Source organism: Mycena indigotica (assembly GCF_014461135.1).
Source record: "Mycena indigotica strain 171206Taipei chromosome Unknown Mind.scaff0019, whole genome shotgun sequence".
Classification (NCBI taxonomy): Eukaryota; Fungi; Basidiomycota; class Agaricomycetes; order Agaricales; family Mycenaceae; genus Mycena; species Mycena indigotica.
Genome location: NW_023503018.1, coordinates 465,111 through 487,352, shown reverse-complemented (window position 1 = coordinate 487,352; position 22,242 = coordinate 465,111). Strand labels below are relative to the sequence as shown.

General features: G+C 52.3%; 3 protein-coding genes across 3 annotated transcripts; all 3 read right to left on the bottom strand.

Moving 5' to 3' along the window:
* Window positions 1–4,562: 4,562 nt before the first annotated feature.
* Window positions 4,563–6,193, bottom strand: MIND_01423600 (uncharacterized protein; the record flags this gene model as incomplete). Its single annotated transcript, XM_037370620.1, has 3 exons — window positions 4,563–5,509; window positions 5,618–5,773; window positions 5,830–6,193. The coding sequence occupies 3 exons, from the start codon at window positions 6,191–6,193 to the stop codon at window positions 4,563–4,565; spliced, it is 1,467 nt and encodes a 488-aa protein (XP_037213001.1).
* A 6,390-nt stretch (window positions 6,194–12,583) lies between these two features.
* Window positions 12,584–12,877, bottom strand: MIND_01423500 (uncharacterized protein; the record flags this gene model as incomplete). The annotated part of the gene is made up of 2 exons (XM_037370619.1): window positions 12,584–12,754; window positions 12,797–12,877. The coding sequence occupies 2 exons, from the start codon at window positions 12,875–12,877 to the stop codon at window positions 12,584–12,586; spliced, it is 252 nt and encodes an 83-aa protein (XP_037213000.1).
* Window positions 12,878–12,906: 29 nt separating this feature from the next.
* Window positions 12,907–13,335, bottom strand: MIND_01423400 (uncharacterized protein; the record flags this gene model as incomplete). Its single annotated transcript, XM_037370618.1, has 1 exon — window positions 12,907–13,335. The coding sequence occupies one exon, from the start codon at window positions 13,333–13,335 to the stop codon at window positions 12,907–12,909; it is 429 nt and encodes a 142-aa protein (XP_037212999.1).
* Between the last annotated feature and the right edge of the window lie 8,907 nt (window positions 13,336–22,242).

Here is a 22,242-nt window from a genome sequence, read left to right as displayed (position 1 = left end):
CTTGGAAGGTCCCAAGCCTGTAGCCACATCAGCACCCTTGTGGCGGACTACTAAGCACCTCTGCGCGTCACTCTATTCCCCACCTCAAGTTTTTCAGAGCTTGTTATAGCTGACATCGATATATTCGGCCAGGAGCCCACTACACCAATACCGACAACTGTAGTGACTCCATGACGATAACAACACCACCAAGCGCTGCAGCGGGTCTTCGATGGGGATAGGAATGGTGAGGTAAAGCCGCTATACGGAGGGCTGAGGCAAGAGTCAAGACTTGAGCGCTGGTGGGAGTAGGAGGTGCGTTTGCTATGTCCATCTTCTTGTCAACGAGGTCGCCGAGCTCACAAAGATAGCCAGGACCTTGCCCCAGCTTCCGGCAGCGTATTTATCAGTGCCTGGCTCCCCGCATTCTCATTCCCTAGTAGCGCGATGATTGTCGTCGGCGCGGCAATTCCTCTCCCCGGCCACTTTTCGGAGTCATCTCAGCGTGGGGACTCGGAGGCTTTGGAGCTACATCTTCAACGTGTGGGCAGGAGCACAGGTGAGTCGTGGCTCGAACTTCCTGCCGACAACCTGGACTGACCTACTCTCAAGTCCCGATTCCCACTGCCCCATTTTCTTGTTGTTTCGTCATCTCCGTCGGCACCGCCAGGCTTCTGGCGCACTCCAACTTGAAGCGCAAACGGACCCGCCAAAGCTTCCGTGGACTTACGCATCCGCGCTGTTCTGTCTGCATGCGAGGAGTTGCAATCCGAAAACTACTTACACGCGCGCCCAAGCCCTTCAAGTTCTTGCTCTTCTCCACCTAGCACCATTCCCTCCCGCGCCATCCGCTTCGCTATTTTTTTGGGCCACTTGCGCGTCCAGGAGGAGACGGTGCTGGTCGACAGCCACACGGTCTATGACTGCAACGAGCGGATCCGCGCCTTTTCCTGTGCGGGCGGCCCTGCTTTCGGCAGGGTTTTCCTCGAGGACCCAGTTGTCGCGGCCGTTCTTGGGGCAACCGTTTTCTCGAGATGCAAAAACGCGTGCGGCAAGGTGGTCTTGACCTGGCTCGAGTTGGGCGGGTGCCGGGGCGGATGTCCGCGCTCTTGATTTGTTCCAGTCCCGATATCTTCCCTTTCGTCCACCTGATACTCCTTGTTATTTAATGATTAGACAAGCAGTTATTGGATTGCTAAACTGTACGCGACTCCCAAGTAACAGGCAGAAGTATCACATGTAACGACGTGAATTATGTATGAAGAATATATTTGGAAGGGAAACAGTTATCATCATGTTGTCGAAGCAGGTTTGGATATGATTAAGCTACACAACGTACAATACAGCGATCGTGCAGATTGTATAAAACAATATCGAATGCATGTAATCGACAAGCAGCGATGGAAAGTATATACACATACATCTGGATTCTGGAAGGATAATCACGACAGCGGTCTCCTCCATCTCCTGGCAACCAGAAGACAGCTGTAGAGGACATTTGACGGGCAAGGAAGAATGGAGGAGAAGAATGCCAGCCTCCGTGTGTCGAGCATTGTCTCCGTCTAGTGCTTGAGCGCTCGTCCAACGGGCAACTCCCCCAAGTATTAGTCCGCAAGAGTTTTCCTCCCCCCAATCCACTTGAAACTTTTTCCTGAGCTCCCCCACCACTTTTGAGTCGCCCCAAATCACATCCCCCCGACGCGTATGTCCCCCTTCGACGAAGAAACATCACCGATACTGCTCATATGAACGCAAGACAAACCGCGCTCGACAGCGGTATTGCGCCTCGAATGGCGGGGCAGAAAGAATCAAGTAGGAGGAGAATGGTATGGGGAACGTGGAGATACACGCCATGGAGCGCCAGCTGCTGCCTCGTGCGAGATATGTCGCCGTCTTTCGGTCGGCGAGTGAGCACGTGACTTGCCATTTTGGGAAGTCACCGCCGATTGCTTGTAGGGTGCAAGCGCGGGCGGGAAGGGCGGGAGAGAGATGAGAGCGGAGCAGGGAGTTATAGTGAGGGTGTATTGCACTGAAGAAAGCTGCGATAGTCCACGAGCTTGACCCAAATTACCCACTGCTGTTCTTCGTCGAAGTCGGTCGACAAGCTTGGGTATTTAGCCCCATGACCACAAGCGTAGTCGTTTGTACGCTGGGGCAAATATAATGCGGCCAGGATATATGGGTGGGATTTTCATTTTGCTCCTCGACGAAGGACCGTCTTGCGCGCAGGAAGACTGGCGCGACAGCGGCTTTCCTCCTGGGATTCACAGAAGGAAAGAGTCGCGTAAGATCGTGGAGGAATACCACGCAACTAGACGCGCTCGCCAGAGCGGTAGCTGGGGCGGTGGGCGAAACATGTGGTTTTCGATGCACTGGCAGTGACGCGGCACCGCAAGGAAAAGGAAAGAATCAGTGGTCTTGTCCACGAATGGCGTATCGTAGGCAGCTCGTCGGAGCTCCGCAAACAAGGGAAGAAGTCGGCAAAGTCATGAAACTAGAGGTCGAGCATGTGTGGGGTTTCGGGGAGGTTCTGCTGCCTGCAGATATGAGCGCGAAAATCCATGTAGTGTCCGTCGAACCGTGTCTCTTTGCGGAGTTGCTGCGCGAGCTGGAATGAGAACGGTTTGGCAGGTTCGTTTGCGTTAGGAGCGCGCGACAGGCCTGGCCGTGGCGATGGAGATGATGAAGGAGCAAGAAAATAGGGCAATGGGAAGCGGGACTTTGGAGCAGGTCAAAACCAGTTGTCGACAGGAAGATAGAGCAACGACTCACACGAGTTCCCCACATATGAGCGAGCCCGTAGCCCGTCTAAACCGTCCCCTCTGGCAGCAGCGGGCTCGCACGCAGTCGTCTCCACGCCTACTGTAACTCCGCACAGCGGGCGAGAAGAGGGATTGCCACGCCAACGACAATCATGGCGCTACTTGGGAATGGGAATGCAGTCAGCCAGGCGCGGGCGAATATGCTCCCAAAAGCCAGTGCGGAGGTACTGGGCATGTTTGTCAGCTTGGAAACATGGTTGACGAGGAAATGGAGACACACCTCCTGCTCCCAGCGCTCCCAACCTCCCATCCGCTTGCCTCCCCCAACGAGGCACTACGTTTGGCGCCGCCTATTGTGTGCAGACCCCCAGGCGCGGCCACAGTTATCGCAGGCGAAGGAGTCGGCCACAGCCGTCGTGGTGGAAGTGGAGAAGAAGATCGGTGGGATCACGTGCTCGGGCCGATCTCTGTCTTCTGCGACGACGACGCCTGCGACTGCTTCCTTCCCCTCCCGCCTTTCGCCTGCCAATATTGCTCAAGCGAGCCGGGGGCCCATGATGGACTAATACTGGGGCTTCTACCTACTCGCACGCGCGCGTCACTAATACTCTGCTTGGCTCACCGACCTCTGGATCCTGTTGGCACCAAAACGCGCCGGAAGGAGCCTGCCTTTATAGCCTGAGAAGGTACTTATCATGCTGCGCTGTCTCCATCTGTAACGCCAATCATTTTCCAAGTATCTAAGCCTACTCCTTCGTTCGACCTCTAATTGGTCTATACCGCCACAATTTCTGCTCGGAAACAGTACCACTGTCAGCGGGGGCGGCAACGTCTTCAATTATTCAACGTCAGCTCAGGCTGCTGGAGGATTTGGGTGCGTATGCGATATTCAAGTTAGCGCTGAGAGTGTACAGAAGACTGACTCGATCGGTAGGAATCCGTAGGATTAGCAAGCGTCTGACGCCCTGCGCGTCAATATCGTGATCAGCAGCCCAGAGCCTCAGAGGGCAGTCAAGTTCCTGTTCCTCTCTTTCGTCTTGCTCGTCGAAACCCTTGCTCGAGTGAGTCGAGCCATGTTCCAGCCGTTCCGTGAAGTCTCACTGCCAGACTCCAGTGCAAGTTGAGCGAGGCGCTAGTAAAGAGAAAGGCATGTCAAGTTACTAAACTTCTCTGCTAGATTGGCATGAACCTCTTTACTCAGGACTGAGATTTCGAGATGCGTTGTGCGACGTCGTGCAGCAATAAACGCTTGCAAGTGGCGCTACCACATATCCTTTGGCAATGCTTCAAGTTGTGTCGAATATTTTGCCAATGATACGACCTGACCGTGACTTTACAGACATCGGAGTCAAGTTATGGCGCTTCTGCGGGGAGCGCACAGCGCTTCGCAGCCCTGCCCCCAACGTCGCCCGTAGTTGCTTCATACCCACTGACACGCCCTCCTGCATGCAAAGCTTTGCGTCTCTCGACACTCCCGTTGTCCCGCCAGTACCGCCTAGACAATGCATCCGCCATTCTACGAAATGGCACACCCCACCAGCGCGCCCTTTGGCGCTTTAGTTGTTCCCTCGGGAACTGCCCATGCTATCATGATAATCGGAATTCGGCCAGTCCAATGAAATTATACACGCTGTGTCCCTGACATCATTCTGTTCAAGTTGGATATTCACCATGATCAACGAGCAATTGCAAAAATGCACCGTTTATCCGAGTCTCTGCGTAGAGTCTCCAGAGCATTCGGTCTATCATGGTCTGAGCCTACTACCACGCGGGGTTTACCTGATTTATTGGGCTGGATAATATAATCCTAATTCGACCAAGTTACAAGTGAGGGATGTATAGGTTCCAGTTCACATTGATAAATGCCTCTGCGGGGAGGGAGCGGAGGGTTGTCAGCATGAGCGTCAGGATCAACGCTCGTGCAAGGCAATAAATGACCCCATAGAGAACCCAGACGAACAGAAACACTGGCCCTAGCACCGATCCCACAACGTCATCCCAATCCTTTGCCAACTTTACTCTGGTGTCCCCGCGCGATATGTGTTGCCACAGGAAGGATATGACTAGCCAGGAGAGCTCCACAAGTGTTCGCACCATGAAGTATATGAGGAAAGGAAGAATGAAAATCGGCGCGACTGCACTGATCAAAGCTGCAGAGCTGCGCCAAATCCACATCTCCATGGTACTGGGAAATTCAACAAACCACACAATGCAGTGTATGGCACCAAAAACCGATCCACAAATGAGCTCGAGGATGAGTGACCCCAAAACAAGAGAAGCAGGAAGATCATTTCTAACCCCACACCAAAATGCGGGGACAGAAGTTGCCGAGTTTAGATTGGCCACAGAAGAGCTGAGCCCCCCAACAAGAATGTTGCCCAGGTGATGAAGAAGCATTTTACGGTGGCTCGGCTTGGACGTGCCAGATCGCACTGGCACTCCACTGGAGATTTTTGTAGCTTCCGGCCCGGGGAGTCCTGCCAGTGCAGCCTCTGGTAATGCTTTTACGGCCCGGGCCGATGCTTCCGCGTCAGCCGCTTCAGTGTCCCGAGCCGAGTCTTGAACGGTGCCTGGCAAGCGCACACGATCCAAACTCTCGATAAGGGTTGTGCCGGCTTGCGGGAGGTCTGGACCCGCAGCAAAACTTGAAGGCTGGTCGAGGATCGAGATTCTATTTGTGAGCTGAATCGGCTCTTGGACATCCAGGGGCTTCTTCAACCAAATGAGCCAGATGAATGATGTGAGCACGGCAAAGGCAAGTGTTGATACTTCGAGTTGTGTGATGGGAAGATGTTGAGCACATCGCCCGATGCACTACAGAATAAACCAAAGTGTTTGGAAAAACGCAATTCCTTTGGAAAATAAGTCACCCTTACTTTTTGCTTGGATGCTGAACAGTGGAGTACTTTGAATTTCAGCTCGCACTGCGGAATTTGAGTCGATCTGTTTGTCGGTAACGACTGGATGCTTCTCTGCATCCACAAAGCCCCCCATACCGACAAAAAAACCATGGGTAATGGAAATCTCGTGCTCTGTTCAAAGTAATTAGAATGTTTTAAAAGAGCAATAAATGGCAACTGTTACGCACTCCTAGCAAAGTGACGCGCCATCACAAGCTGCCTTACAGCAAGGCCAAATATGAGCTCGGGAGCAAGGACGGCCACCGCCATCAGCGTTAGACGGCGTTTCAACGGCCCAAGAAAGCATTGGAGATGCCATTTGACCCTCTTCCATACGCCAGGCTCTAGCGGCTCTTCCGGCGGGGGAGGAGGAACGTTGGGATGTACGGACACCCATACGCATGCAAACAATGTTGCAAAGCAGCCCCATGCGATGTCGAAGAGAGTCCTGGAGTCATGTGGGCTCTCGCACGAGCAAGGCGCTATGGACTCGGAGGACTGACTCGAGGCAAGCTGAAGAGAGGAACCACCAAGTGCGAGTAAGAGGAGCATGGTAATGGGCGAGCGGGCATGTGTCTGTACGATGTATATATGCCCGCTTAGTGGGGTGAGGCTTGCACGCGACATCCTGAATTGGACCAGAGTCTTGAGAAAATCTCCCAGAAAACGGGTTCATGATCGACATAGAACATGGAGGCAGTGAACTCGTGGCCTCGATTCTTCCAGTCGTTTTAGCGCCTGCAAGAAGCACATGTACCAGGTATCTGCCAAAGGAAAAGGTCGTAAGTAATACGCGAACAAGCAATTGCGACTTACCACAGAAGCCAATACACTCTGGTCGCAATTGCGCAACCTCACGTTTTCGCTGGCTTCAGTCCAAATACAGAACGAGTGCTTCATGTGTAGAAAGCGTGCATTCAACACGTCGACATAGATACGACTCTGCAACAAGTTACTAAGAATGTGCAGCATGTGGCACGGCGACCTTCCTCCTCCTCCCCACTTGATCCACCCCAAAGTATTAGCTCGGCGCGGATTTGGCGGGCTCCTTCATATTGTAAAACACAGAAATGAGCGGATGCTAGTCTAGACCTAGAAATAAGACCCACAACGCAACCCGTCTCTGACAAAAATTTTCTCCTCTCCATTTGTAATATGAGCTGTTTCTCAAGTTGTTGTTCCACCGTCGTCATGGGCCGGGGGCAGGTGATTGTAAGCTGACCGGTACCAACGGTTTCGAGTTGGTAGGACAAGTGGTCTGCCGCAGTTACACCCGTCAGAGGAGGAGTCAAAGAACCTCTGCGGTGAAAGACGTCAAGCAAATTGCAGAAGACAAGAACATGCTTTGACGCACCGAATTGGCCAAATACCAACTGTCCTGCAGAGCCTGCCAACGTCAATTCTCAACAAATGGTGAATATGTCATTGCTGGCGGGTAGAACCTAAGTACTTGGTTACTGGCCGCAAGATGGATGGTTACAATACGCACCCTTACTAGTAGTGCCCACTCTCTTGACAGCAAGTAATATGCAGGGCATGGACAAGCAGAACGGGTCCTGGAAGAAACGTTGCCGAAGGATGAGAATGGCCCCGCTCCTTCAAGTAGAAATGGAGTCGAAAAGACCTGCGAGGGAGAATTATCACCAACGACCTTCGGTAAGGAGAGCGGGCTTTTCACGTACTTATAAGCCGCTCGTCGCCCATTATCCATCTATGGGCAGTATACTGTATCAAAAGTTTTAGTACAACTTCTACCCAAAGCAGTGAGAATTTAGGTACAACTTTGATTTTATTCAAAACTCAATGATACAACTGGTTGTTTTTGTGCACAACTTGCAACTTTTCATGCACAACTTCATGGCTGACAACTATTACTCCCTGCAGCAACTTGACAGGAACAACTTGCAACTTAGCACTCCTTATTGCAACTTTGGACATGCAACTTACAACTTTAGAAAAGCATGTGCAACTTGCAATCTCTTATACTGCAACTTTCAACAAGCCTGGTGCAACTGTCTTTAAAACTTGACTCTGATATTAACAGAAGCTAGGAATTTCTAGCAGAGAGTTTTATTTATTCATTTATGTAATATGGGAGTTCAATCAGATCATTAAATTTATTTCCATCATTAATTGGAATCTGCTGGGAGTCAGACTATTCAGAAACAAGCACAGAGCCTAGGCACAGGAGATTGTAGTTGAGAAAATAAAAGATGTTGTTGTAAATTACAAGTTGTATTAATCCCTCTGGCAGTTGTTTTAGCTGGAAACACCTTGCCTGGAGTTGTCCCTAAAAAGTCTGAAAAAAAGAGTTGAAAGTTGTGAAAAACTTTTGATACAGTATACCGCCCATATCCATCCTCCGAGTCTGCGACCACCCAAAGTTCCATCCTCGCAACGCCACTAGGGCTTTGTAGCCTCTTCCAAATGTCAGTGCCAAACGTAGATGTAGAGCTTATCAACGCACTTTCCGCTCACCCCCACGCCCATGAAGCTCTCCCTTAGTTCAGGCTCAACGACCTGCATCGTCGTAGCAATGCGTGGTGGACGAAGTAGATGGCCTAAAGGTCGTGGTGCGGAAGAGAACGCGTCACAGGATTTTGATCCTTGATTTGAGTTACTTTCTCTCTGACATTCAAGTGTGCTCGAGGGCCAGGAACGCCATCGCAGTGCGTCAGGAGCTAGTACTAATGCTAGTTCTTCTTGCCCTTCCCTCGCTCCGCTATCGCTCTCCCTTGGATGAACCTGTCGACCCGAATGCAGCTGCCTCTTTGATATTCTCTGGGGGCTGCTTCGCTACGATCTTCCTCTGCATCTAGCTTTCAGTCTGGGCGAAATGGCGGAATTTTCCACTGCTTTTCACGCAAAGCTGATGACCGTGGCCCTCGTTGGACTCGCGGCTGTAGCTCTTGATGGCTTGGTCACTCTCAGAAGGTTTGTAGTTCCGCCTTCTCCGCGTTAACACTCATGAGTATACTAAAATGTCGCTAAGCCACTGATTTTTATTCTCATGGATGGTTTCATCGACGAACAAGGGCACCCAATCGTCACGAAAAGCCAGCTGCTCCGATGATGGTCAATCAAGCATGGTTAAAGAAATTCAAGTCATCGACGAGATACGACTCCCAAACTACTACCCTAGTACACCGCCCCTCCCGGCTAGCATAACCGCGGCCCACCCTACCCCGCTGCGTCAGCGGCGTCTTCACCACAGTGGTGAGCATGACCTGCTCGAGTCCTCGACAACGCCTCCGTCCCCACATTCTGGTGCACGCATTTCACCGACTACCACATTCTCCAGTCCTCCAGCATGTTCTCGTGGTCCCTCGCCGACATCAGCCAGTTAATCTGTGGCCTCCTGTTTTGCGCCATCTATTGCCTTGTGAGGCGGCATTCCCTTCGCCCGTCGAAATGTTGCTCTGGCGCATCTCTGCGTTGGTCATCACTATCTCTGCAGCCCGTCGTCTTCGTTCCCCAAACAAGGCTCGGTATAACAGCGACAATTACACTGTACTTGGCGGCGGCTCGAGTTATCCTACTTATCTCAGGCTTGCCCTTTGCCACTTTACGTTCTCTACCTCCAACCACGTTTGCAGACGTCGACTGGGCCGGGAGCGCACATTGCACACTTGTAACATAGTAGATTCTTTGCCAACTGTTGTAAACCACGAAAGAGCACTACATTCAAATTCTGCAGAGGTAGATATATATCGTAGTTTATGTGTCCATTCAGAAGTGGAATGACGATCCAAGAGATTCTCCACGCAAACAAGGGGGCAACTGTCGAGGAGAGTCGTTGGGAAAATTGAGAAGAAGCCCAGCCTTCGTGTGTCGAGAGATATGTAGCATCGTCTTGCTTGGGAGCTCGTCCGACCCGGATGACGGTCCGCATATGCTGTCCTTCGCCAAATGCTTCAGAACTCCCGCTTAAAACGCTTTCTCAAGCTCCCCTATCCCTTGAAAATCGCCCCGAATAACCTCCGCCGACGTGTATGTATCCCGTCGAGGAAGAAAAGTCGCCCATGCCTCCCATATGGCTGTAGGAGAAAACGCGTTCAATGGGGGCCTTCCCCGTCGAATGGTAGGGAATAAAGAGATAGGTAGGAGGGGACAGGTATGAGGCACAACGAGATACACTCCGTAGAGCGCTAGCTGCCGCGTTGAGTAAGATATGTGGACGTCTTTCAGGCGAGTGGTGCGCACGTGACTTTCCACATGCGGACAAAAAATTTGATTCGCTTGGGCGGATGGTGCGGACGTCGACAGAAAAGCGGGAGAGCTAAGAACGAAGCAGGGAAGTATGTATATGTTGCTTAAGAGGGGATATTGTTGTTCATGTGGCTAAACGGCGTTTCAGACATGGAAGATGTAGAAAAAAGTTGACCGTACCTTCCAATGTACTTGCCGACGGAAGATGAGATGGGTCGTTGTATTTCCGTCGGCCATCTTGATGTCTGGGGTAAGGAGACGCGTGTGTCGACTGGTCTTCCTGTGGTTGCGGAGATAAATCATGGGTGTATATGCCATTTATGGCGGGGAGGACACTTCAGCACTTTCAATGGATGAAAGTAGGCGTGGTCAAATACGCACTCGAGAACACCAGTATACATGGCAGTCTTCCAGATACGGGAAGAATGACGAGTCTCGAGACTGTCTAACCGAAAGAGGTGTTGCTGGAGAATCAGAATAATGTCGCGATGTTGCGACCCTGAAATCAAGTCGACAAAGAGCCTACGAGGGAGAATGTCAGTAACAACCTTGGGTAAAGAGAGTGACTTTTTGCGCGCACCTATATCCAAATCCGTTTTAAATTGTCTCCCACTGCCCTCTCGAGAACCACCCAAAACTCCATCGCCGCACCATTACTGCGGACCGACATCGTGTTTGCTGGTAGTTTGTTGTGGTTGTACCCAGAAGGCATTGCTGCAAGTTCGCCCGAGCGTAAAGCTCTAGGTACTTATTACTATTCTCTGAATTAGCCACATCTACAAAGGAAGGCGAGCGAAAACGCACATCGCTCCGTTGCCTAAGAACACATCCAGCCTCTCGTGTAGTCAGCTCCCAGCGGAGCATGTAGTCGTTTCTCTGGATGCCAGGGCCGGGTCAGCAAAACGGAGAAGAGCTAGAAGAGTGTGCCGGGACATACACACAACTGCCGCAGTTTTGCCTCCTCAGCCAAAAACGGTCTTCGTCCAGTCAGCCGTTGTGCCTTTGGCTTCGATTTTGAGTTGGAACGAAATGGGTATGCTGCGGGCTGTGCACTGCAACGGCCTAGAGAGATGGATGGACATAGCGGTGACAGTAAGAGAGAAGGGGAGTTTGATGCATCGTCGCTGTGACAGTCGCCACTTCGCTCGTTGTTTCTCGCCACCAGAACTAATCGCCCGTGCATTTCAACGTCCTTTTCTACTCTCAAGTGATCAATTACCCAACGTCTGAATCCCGTTGAATCCCATTTTATTGTATCTGCGATCTCGACTGCTTTTGCTCTTGCCTGCGACATGCCCACCCGGCTTCCGCCAGAGCTCTATGAGCCTATTCTTGCCAACATCTCCAACGAGGACAGGCGTACACTCTCCGCATGCTCCCTGGTCTCGACTTCATTCCGATACCCCGCGCAAAAGCAACTCTTCTCGGCTCTTCACATCGCGACCGGCTCCTACGGCCACGCAGCTGGCCTCTTTGAAGCAAACCCACGCTTCGCGTCATATGTAACCAGCCTCCACATCATGATTAAATATGATGCGGCGGACTTGGAGGAGAACCACCCCGTTGCTGAGTCTGTCTTCAGGCGGCTCACCTGCGTTCGCGACGCTACTATCTACAGCCTGCGCTATGAACCACCATTGTTAAGCTTGAAATCAAGCCTCCTCATCTCGCTGCTGAGTATCCTACAAGCCCATGGACAGCTGCGGTGCTTTGCCCTCCACAATGTTCTTCTCACACACGGCCTGCTCCATCGCGTTCTCTCGGTTGCCACATCATCCACGTTTGCTTATATCAAAGTTGCCCATTCAGACACGTCTGGAACAGCTGCTTATCCAGAGTGCGAGAAGCCACTCACAAATCTGAGCATTGCACAGAGTCCTGAATTTTCCACAACCCTTTTGACGGACTCGCAGTTCCTGCCATACATCCAGCAATTGCGTGTGCTGGAGCTCGACTGGGTTAACAGCCAGGTAGAGCTCTCCGCATGTTTCTCCTCTGCCGCAACGCTCGAGCACATATATCTCAATCTTGCCTCCAGTCAGCATCTTTCCTCTCCCATTTCTTTTTGTTTAGACCCAGCATCGCTTCTTGAACAACAGCTTATTTTCCCCGCCCAGCTCTCGCGTCTGCGGGTGCTAATCCTCAACATCGACTCATTCGATCCGCCTCCGGGCCTCGTCACGTTGCTCTCTCGAAATGGCGCGCCGTCGCTAGTCCATGTCCAACTCACTTTCCAGCATCTCCCAGCCGTCGACGATCACTATCCCTTCATTTCCAGTGCTGCAACACTCCAGCTTCTTGACAATGCACTGGACCGCCACCCCGCCATCCGCATCGTCGAGTGGCATCTTGATATTCTTAAGTACTATCGACGGCATAACCCATCCTGCGATCCGCCGAAGCGTGCTGCATTCCTCAAGCTGGAGGCGAAGCTCTGAATATATACCGAAGGCATTTGAGAAGGGGCTGATAAGAGCGACTGCTAAAGGCAGGCTTCGATAGAATCGATATTGACTGTTGAGTATTGTAGGTAGAAATGTGAGTGATGTCTTTCCAACTTCAGACTTGGATCTATTTGGTGACCTGGAATAGCATGCAGGTTGAGGATAGAAATGAGCACTACCGAGCTCACGCGAGCACTGAGAGTTCGCCGCACAAAACACAGAGCGTGAAGATGCCTCAGTTGCAACTCATATACTTACGTGAAAGACAAGCTCTCCTTTTGAAGTTATTTTACAGATGTGGAATATATGCGCTCCAATTAACATCGATGAACGCCTCTGGGGGCAATGAGCACAGCGTCGACAAGGGTAAGACAATCAGAATGATCCTGGCCACGCAGTATACCGCTATATCCAGCCTCACAAGCACTGCCCGCAATGTTTCACATACGGCGCCAGCGAGCTGGAGTCCGACTCGGAGTCATCGATGTCTTGGGATATATACCGCACCGGGACCGTCCGCAAGAACCAGATCAAAGCGACAGGAAGGGTGGTGACCAGCACGGCAGACACGCGCCACAGCCATTGCTCCACAACGGATGGGAAGAACGTGGCTCAGGCGAGACAGTGCACGCCGCCAAAGACTGCGCCGAAGAGGTATTGCGCCGAGGTCATATGGAGGAGGTCATTCCGGAAGCTGGCGGTCTCCGTGTGTCCCCGCCAGAAAGTCGGCACGTGTGTCGCATTCGCGGGCTCAAAGTCGTAGAAGTTGAACACAAGACGGCCCAGGTGTCGCTGGTACCGGTGCTTGCTCTGACAGACAGGAAGTCCGGGAGAGTCGGCAGTGTGTAGCGCGATCTGCTGCCTGCAGCGGGTCGCGCACGTCGAGATGTGATGGCGCGAAAGAAAGATATGGATGTTGTGCTCGTTGAAACTCGAAAGCTTCAGAGGAAGAATGCGCAAGCTCAAAGAATCGTGCAAGCCAAGTGGGCCGTGCTCGTCGAGACAAAGCCAGATCGTGAGGGATGCGTGACCGTTTCCCATCACTCCGAGTCCTCTTCCGCTCGCGACAACGACCACCAATCGCTGTCCGGCCTCCGTCCTCGACGCTGTCTTGCTCCGCCCACGCGCTCAATCCCTCTAACCATAGCGAAGGCACGCTACCCGATACGTGTTACAGCCAGCAAAGCAAAAGCCTGCTCACCAGTCCCGATTAGCGTGTCCGCTTATACTACGTGGCACTGGCGCGAGCTTCGACACTCAGCAAGCGCGTGCTCTTGGGTGGTGGGAGGGCTATGGTGGTGACTCGGAATCGTGGGCCCTCTTGGTGTGTCATGGCCGCCTCGCTGTCCATTCCTTTTTTTCTAACCTTTTCTTTTTGCAGATGTCCGTGGATCCTTGCTCCGGCGAACTCAAGTGCCTCAAGTCAATCGACCCACTCACCTTCTATCGACAAGCGAAGGTATGAAGATAAATCTCTCCTCCGACACAACGAATGACTTCGAAGAAAAGAACGAATCGCGGGCTCTAATCGTATGTGTTATTCTCAAAACCACAGTCAGATTCACTCACTGGTGGCCAACAGGATGATACAGCGGACGCTGTCTCCACCCAATGCTGCGGGGCACTACTGCCTCGACAACTGACATGCGCAAGCTCTTAGAGTGAAAGAGCTCAGTGGGATGTGCCTGGAGAGCACTCCGAACCGCTGGTCTTCTTGGTGCGCCAAGCTCGGCCTTGTCTCTGTCGCTTTTTGCTAACATTCTTCTCTTCGCAGTTGCTCTCTGAACTCTTATTTTACGACTATACCAGGGACGGGAGACTAGCCTGCGAGCCTTGTGTTGCTTGGAAACGCAAGTCGCGACTCGCATGGACCACGACAACAACACCAAAACATGCCACAGAGAGAAATTCTGTTTGAAGAGGCTTGCATTCGTGCGTTTGTCTTGTTGTTTTCCTTACGACCAACAGTAGACTGATTTCGCTTTCAGGCAGGCTGGAAAGCTGCCTGGTAGCAACCTTGACTTAACGTGGGCAGCAAGATTAACGCGCCCGCATATTATCTTGTGCCCTCATTTCCTCTGTCGACAAATGTCTCTTACTCTTGGCCTGCGGTGCAAAAGATGCCCCGTGCCAAAAACCACCCTCCCTCCTTCGAAGACATTCTCTCGTCTTTCCGCATCTGCGCCAGCGTTAGCTCGTGCTACTCCCGCCATTTACGGAGTCGACCACCTACTTTTCCATTGCTTCCCTCAAAAGTCACGTGTCATGGTGCCCCCATACGACTTTGTCGCTCTGCCCCTGCATCACCTACGCCGCTGCAGACTGCATCCCGTGGCTCATTCTACACCATTCGTGCCACCCAATTTTTTCCAAGCGCTACGACATGCCCGAAGATCCTCGTTGACGCCGTTTTGTGGGATGAGCCTTGTTTGACTGAACCTTTGGAACGCGAGCAAGACGGACTTGATAAACTGGACAGAATTCAACCTGGACTTGAACACTCATATTATCCGACCTTCTTGACGGCATTGGGTTCAACTCCCTTCCTATTTTCTCACCAATGCGCAACTACAAATTGCTTCTCTTCGAAATTCGAATCGTTCTCGAGCCTTCACTTGTACATACCTCCCCTCTCTTTCCATCCTTCCTCTACCGTTGTCTCATCTCAATGCTGAGTTTCTCTTTTTCCGATCTTGCCCCCGCTTAGTTTTCCTTCTATACTTTACCTTACTGCTACTTCTACTCCCGTCTTGGACTAGATTTTTAGTCCGTGTCCGCATTGCTTTTTACTGTCCAATCCACGCTCTACCATCAACCCCTACCATCACTTCCACTACACCACTATCCATCCGATCTCGCGGGTATAAAGGCTGTGTGTCGAGGAGGAGGCGCGCCACGTCGTTCGTGGCCACGCCTGACCTCATCCTCTGGTGCGCGTTATCGTCTGCGGTCCAGCAAGGCGTGTTGGCGGAAAACAAATTGCTGGCTGCATTTTGGGTTCGGGAGCCAAAGTTGGGTGGCGGAGCCGGTTTTCAGGTTGTGGATAGAGAGAAGGAGAGTGATGTGGTTTGCGGCGCTGGTGGATAGTTTGCGGCACTTGGTCTTATAACTTTACTGTGCGTTCCACATATTCTTCCTTCTGCCCGATACATATTGACGCCGTATCCACCACGTACTTTCTTCTCCGATATTTTGATAGTCTCACATTTCATTTCTCCACCTTCGCTCATCCACAACTATAATCATCGCTCCAACCTGCTGTACCTTTCTGCCTTTGCACCCACCATTACAAGAATTGAATCACGCATGGTTCAGATTCTTTCGCCCTCTGCAAGCGAATATCTCAATTTCGAGTCGTCTTCGTTCGGATAACTTGAAGTGCCAAATAACACTGCATACTAGTACCAGGACAGGTTGCGATCATGAAACAGTTAAAGACAAGGTTCGGGTAGTTATACAATGGGTAACCTGCAGCTGGAATGTGAAGGTTGTTGATGCCTCTTGCACCAGCGACACTTATAACCGCCCATTCGAGTCAGTACTCTTCTATGGTAACGCGAAACCGCTGTCGAAATTGGACCTCGAGCTGTTTACCTACTGGGCATTCGACTCCTTTGTTGTGATATAGACCAAGAGTGAAGACATTTGGCAGGGGCAGCGCCTTGGCATGCAGCATCCTGCTGTGTGCGAATTCCTCCAAGGCGTGGTCCGTGAATGTGAAGCGGCCAGAGATCTCGAGTAAGCCGAGCTTGGGGACCAGCATCCGATCCGGATCCGAGTCTGCAGAGACGGTAAGCCGGTGCAGCAGCTCGTCCGTCACGAGGGGCGGCGGACTCTCTCCGGTGTATAGGTCTGTGAGGCACAAATCCTCTAATGATTCAAGCCGAGCGAGAATATCGCAGAGCTCAGTCGTCCTGAAAGGTAGGGTGATGATGAGACAAGTCAGGTGTTGTCCCATATCTGAGCGCTCCATGATGGCGCAGAATTCCGCTTGGTTCCAGCATAGGTAGGTCGGATGCCCGGGAGTTTGTGCTCCCAGTATCAACTTCGTGACCTTGGGAAACAAGAGAGAAGCTAGGACTTGCCCCAGACTACTGTGAGCCGCGTCACTGTTACCAACTTCCGCCCAGAAATAAAGCCTAAGTGACTGGCTCAACACCCGTTGGGGCGTCGCTGATGTCAGGTTGTTATTTGGTCCGAGTGCAAGACACAAGTCGAGGAACAATGTGCCGCCAGATGGAAGCCTGTATAAGGGAATAAAGCGCAAGTCGGCAGGAGTAGACGGAACATTGAAGTTAGTGTGGAGCGAGAAATGTTGCAATTGGCTCCATGGCAGCCTGAACGTTGAGACGTCCTTGGCGGGTCCAAAGAATGTCACACTCCTCAATTGTGGAGCATTTGAGAAACAGTCGATGGTGTGGGAAAGAGACAGTGGCTTCAGCATAAAAAAATCCAAAGATTCTAAGCAGTCCAGATGGTTGTGAACTGGAGCGAGCAGAGAAAGAGAGCTATCGTTTTGGCGTGGCCGAATGGCGTGCGCCCGCGCCAAGTGGCGTGGCGTGGCGTGGGAGTGGCGTTTGGCTGGCGATCAAAGCCAACGCCAGCCCATCAGGCGTACACGCCATTTTGTCGGCTTGGCACGCCAGACATTTTGGCGTTGGCCGCCATTTATGCTGAGTGTTGCCGGCCTTTGTAAGTCGCAGCGCCGCCTTGAAGGCCTCCAATAAGGGGCCTAGGAAGTCCTAGCAACACCTAGCAACGACCGGCGTCGACCGCGGTTCCCGCCGGACTTTGATCTTGGCGTTGTGTGCGCGGGGTCCCGGGAGTAGCTTGGACAAGAGCCAACAGTGTTGGCGAGCTCCAAGAGGCTTGTGGTGGTGACGCGCGCTGGATTCGCGCACCAGCGGAATCTACTGCAAATGGCTCACAGGCCATGTTTCGACCGAGAGGATCGGTTCCGGGTCGTCATCGGCGTCCCCATCGAGCGCCGAACAACACCCGCCGCTCCGCTCCAACAACCATGATGAGGGCGCAGCCGCACGAGCTGGGATAGCAGAATCGGGCTACACAGCCCGGCCACAGCCTCAACGATCGGGCCTGAGCGAATTTCGCTGGCAGGCGCAGTCGCACAGCCGGGCCGGGCGGTGTTTCCCAATCGGGATGACAGGCCGGTCCGATGACCGAACCGAGCTCCGTTCCGCGTCCGAACGGCGTACAAGCCAGCGAGAGCTATTGGGGCCCTTGGGACGCGTCTAGGACGCAACAAACAACAGCAGAGGACGCGAGAGGCCACCCGGAGCCCATAACACCGGCATAGCCGCGTCGAAACGCGTTGGGACATAGCCCGGACGTGCGGCACTAGCGGGCCAAGCGCGTAATAAGCGTCGCGTAAGCAGGAGGGCGAAACAGGTTAGAGAGAGCGCTGTGCGCGCTGTGCGCGCTGTGCGTGCTGTGGGCACAGGCGAGATAGGGTGCTCGACGCGCCGGAGGGCAGTGCGCCTAGAGCTATAAATTAGCAGCATATTGTAGCTAGAAAGAGGAAGAGAATCCACCCACCCGCTGTTTGCTGTTATCGCCGTTGCTATTATCGTTATCTCTGTCGCCGTTATCGCCGTTTGTCATTCGTTATCTCCGATCCGAGCCCCGACTTCCGTTCCCCGACTTCCGACTCCCCCAAATTCAAGTTCTCGTTGCCGCCTTTGTGTTGTTGATGTGATAGAGTGTTGATGTGGACCCCACCATGCTCAGACGCGCTTCCCACCATGGAACGTCGACCTCCTATTTGGATTGAGCGACCCATGTTGGAGCTGCTTTTCAGGCAGCTGTTGCTCTTGATGCAGGTGGTTATGTTATTAGGAGGAAAATCACCAAAAACATCAGAAAACATGAAAACTCCAAACAAATCAGATGTGACTGTGACTGTGACCACTACCATTTTGGGTTTTGGTGTTGGTTTTGGTTTTTGGTTAGGTTTCACTTGGGTTAGTTGTTGGAGAGTGCAGGTCACACTGCAAGAGACATGTTCAAGATGTCACACCTGCTCTCATGTTCAGCTCAACCTCTACCTGGCCCTCTCACATCATCACCTTCTCTTTCTCTTTCTCCTTTGCCTTTCACCCTTCACTCTTGTCAGTACTTGCTTCTTATGGATTGCAGCATGCATATACTTTGCATGGAGCCCCGACCTCACCCGCCTTGATTTAGTTGTTGGTGGTGTTAGTGGAGTTTTCACTTGCACCATTGCACCTATTGCATGCGTTTCATATGGAGCCCACCGCGAGGGGATCATCCATAAGGACAAGAACAAGGACCACCCTGACAAGTTGAAGATTCCTCAAGATACCCATTCTAGCCCCCTTTTGATTCAGGACTCTGCTAGAAAAATTTACAACAATCCTCAATTTCCTTTTATTTTATCAAAACAAGACAAAATCTTTCTCAAGAATTATTTATTGGACAATCAGCTGCCAGACAGCACACAGAACAATGTAACTTATGTATTTATGGCTGGACAATCCCAGATACCCCGCCCACGACAACAGGGACAAGCGATGCCGAACTCTAATTCGGCGGCTCCATTTCGAATTCCAAGGCCATGGGAAACTCAACAACCAACGTTCGACTCAGACTCGATTGATGATCTGGTTGAATTTCTCGACAACGTGGCCACGATTTTTCGAACTCGGCAGCGTCGCCGGTCAACAGCAGCGCAAAGAGTTGATGACCAGCTATGTGCCTGTTAGAAAGCGAGAATTCTGGCGTGAACTCAAGACGTATGGGGTGGCATATTCGTACCAACAGTTTGAAGCAGAGATTCGCGATTTGTACCCCGAATTGGCACGGAGGACTGCTGGAACACTTCAGGACTTGATAGAATTGTGTAAGGAACATGGCGGACTTACGCTCAAGGAGGAAGGCCGCCTGAGACGATTCGGACGCCAGTTTATGATTTTAGTGACAAAACTGCAAAGAGAGCCGTCAATCTTGACAAATCGAGAAGCGTGCAGCTATTACCTCGATACGCTCCATGTCGAGGCTGCTCGACAATTACGTCGTGCGCTGCTAGACCGACAGGTTGGCAGGATCGTCCAAGAAGAGGTTGGTGTCCGTATCGCAGCACCGGACCGACGCCGAGAAGACCCGAATTCACTAGAAGAACTTATTCAGGTCGCTGAACGATTAGCAGCAATAGGAATAATCGACTTACCTGATAGTGCAAACGTTTCAAACGGAGGATCGTCTGGACCACTCAGCGAACCACTTAAAGATCACGGACGCACCTCAGTTATATCGGGAGCGAGTCTAGAGGCTGACACGGGCGAAGGGAGTGACGTTCGAGAGGCACGCAAGACGCAAATGGAGTCTGATGCTCCTGGCACTCGCAACCGGATGCCATCGGTGCCGATATCCAGTGCGCGGGACTGCGAACGCGAGACGGTCATAGCACCAGAATCGCGATCTGGTGAATGGTCTCAACGTATACCTAGGCCGAATATTAGTCTGAGGATAAGGAGCGAGGATGAAAATGCGCCTACATTTCGTGTGCACCCGAGGAAAATGCCCACCGGACCAGCTGAATCCACACATTGGAAGAGCGACGCGGTTGAAGTAGAGGCTGCAGAATGGAACCGTCATTACCAACAAGATATAAACTCACCGAGCCAAGTCAAACTGACGTGGTACAACCTAGACGGAGTGAGTCCTGGGCATGAAGACGACTGTTACCAGCCCGCATGGCTTGCGAGGGCGCCTACAGACCAAGAACATCAGCCAATTTCGGACCAGGATAGCCATGATCCAGCACCGAATGATCAACGCAGGCGATTTGCGCATGCGAATGAGCCGGAGCGAGACATACTGAATGACGGTTTGATTTTGCGAGAGCGCATGCCAACGACAGAAACATCAGCGGAAGCGTTGAGAAATGAAACAGCCGCATGGACCGCCTTGAATCGCGAACGGCTAGAACATGTCGGACCGGTAGGCGAGGACATCCAGGATACTCTCGGCAACATACGGGACGAGTTAAAGTCACTCTGGGTAGTTGTGAAGCGGCTCCAAAAGAGTACCGAGGACACACGAACCAGAAATGACGATTGCATGAATCCAGAACTGGGATCTCTTGAGGATTCCCGTTCCAGACTCCGAGATGCGGTCAAGGACTTGCGTGAGCGGTTTGATTGGATTGAAGCATCGGAAAGACGGCCAGACACGGCCAGCAGTGTGTTCGAAGAGCCGATAAAGCGGTTGCGTCAGCAAACGGAAAATCTTGAACGCCGTCTTGAAGCGCTGGCCGGTCCATCTCATGGACATGGAGCTTCGACCAAGGAGGACATAAGCGACGCGTATTTGCGGCTCGCAGACGGAAGCCGATCGGTACGCGCTGAGACAACGCAGAGTAGCGATTTGGGGAGGTTTGAGCGGTGGAAACCGGTCTATGTGTCCAGTGAGACGCCCCAGTCAGCAACAAATGCCGAAGATGTTCTTCTGATGAATTGGTTGAGGGAGGAGTGGTATGGCGGAGGAGAACGCGCCGGAAAGCCCAGCAGAGAGCTTCGACCGTTTGTACCGCTGCTGACAATGAAGCAGCGGCGAGCTTTAGAACGCGCAGCAGAAGACAGGTTGAAAGCTGGGAATACATTCAGCAAGACAAGACGTGGTAAACGAAAGAAATCAGCAAAAAGAACGGACAAAATTCAAGGAATAGAGGAAGAGGTCAATGGGTTGACCGAAATGGAATGTTGAGAACACAGGTATAAGAAATTTGAAGGATATATGGATGGTTTGGTGGATGAAAATCGTCATAAACAAGAGAAAACAACTGGAAAATGACTCACAAAAATGAAATGGACACCCGGAAATGAAAGCATGGCTTAATTCAAGAAGAATTTGGTGTCCCAAGTGTTATGCAGCTCCAATGGAGGATAGACACGAACAGAAACAGACCAGAAGTTACGAGATGACCAGAGGACGACTGCCACGTCATCCACGAGCGAGCGCAAGTAATTGGCGAGAAACCCAGGGACCTTGCTAAGCAGTCGCGAGTGGTGTCTCCAGCCTTGACAGGGAGAAAGTCTGCTTGAAGCGCCACTGGAATGGCCAGAAACAGAGCAAGTGACGAGTATTACTCGCAGAAGAATAAGAAGCATGCTTAGTCACCACTGATCCGACATACCGATATGGAGTGATGAAGGCCGCGGTTTGACGATGAGTGAGGACACTCAATCTTTTATTTGGGGGGAGATGACGCGCGCTGGATTCGCGCACCAGCGGAATCTACTGCAAATGGCTCACAGGCCATGTTTCGACCGAGAGGATCGGTTCCGGGTCGTCATCGGCGTCCCCATCGAGCGCCGAACAACACCCGCCGCTCCGCTCCAACAACCATGATGAGGGCGCAGCCGCACGAGCTGGGATAGCAGAATCGGGCTACACAGCCCGGCCACAGCCTCAACGATCGGGCCTGAGCGAATTTCGCTGGCAGGCGCAGTCGCACAGCCGGGCCGGGCGGTGTTTCCCAATCGGGATGACAGGCCGGTCCGATGACCGAACCGAGCTCCGTTCCGCGTCCGAACGGCGTACAAGCCAGCGAGAGCTATTGGGGCCCTTGGGACGCGTCTAGGACGCAACAAACAACAGCAGAGGACGCGAGAGGCCACCCGGAGCCCATAACACCGGCATAGCCGCGTCGAAACGCGTTGGGACATAGCCCGGACGTGCGGCACTAGCGGGCCAAGCGCGTAATAAGCGTCGCGTAAGCAGGAGGGCGAAACAGGTTAGAGAGAGCGCTGTGCGCGCTGTGCGCGCTGTGCGTGCTGTGGGCACAGGCGAGATAGGGTGCTCGACGCGCCGGAGGGCAGTGCGCCTAGAGCTATAAATTAGCAGCATATTGTAGCTAGAAAGAGGAAGAGAATCCACCCACCCGCTGTTTGCTGTTATCGCCGTTGC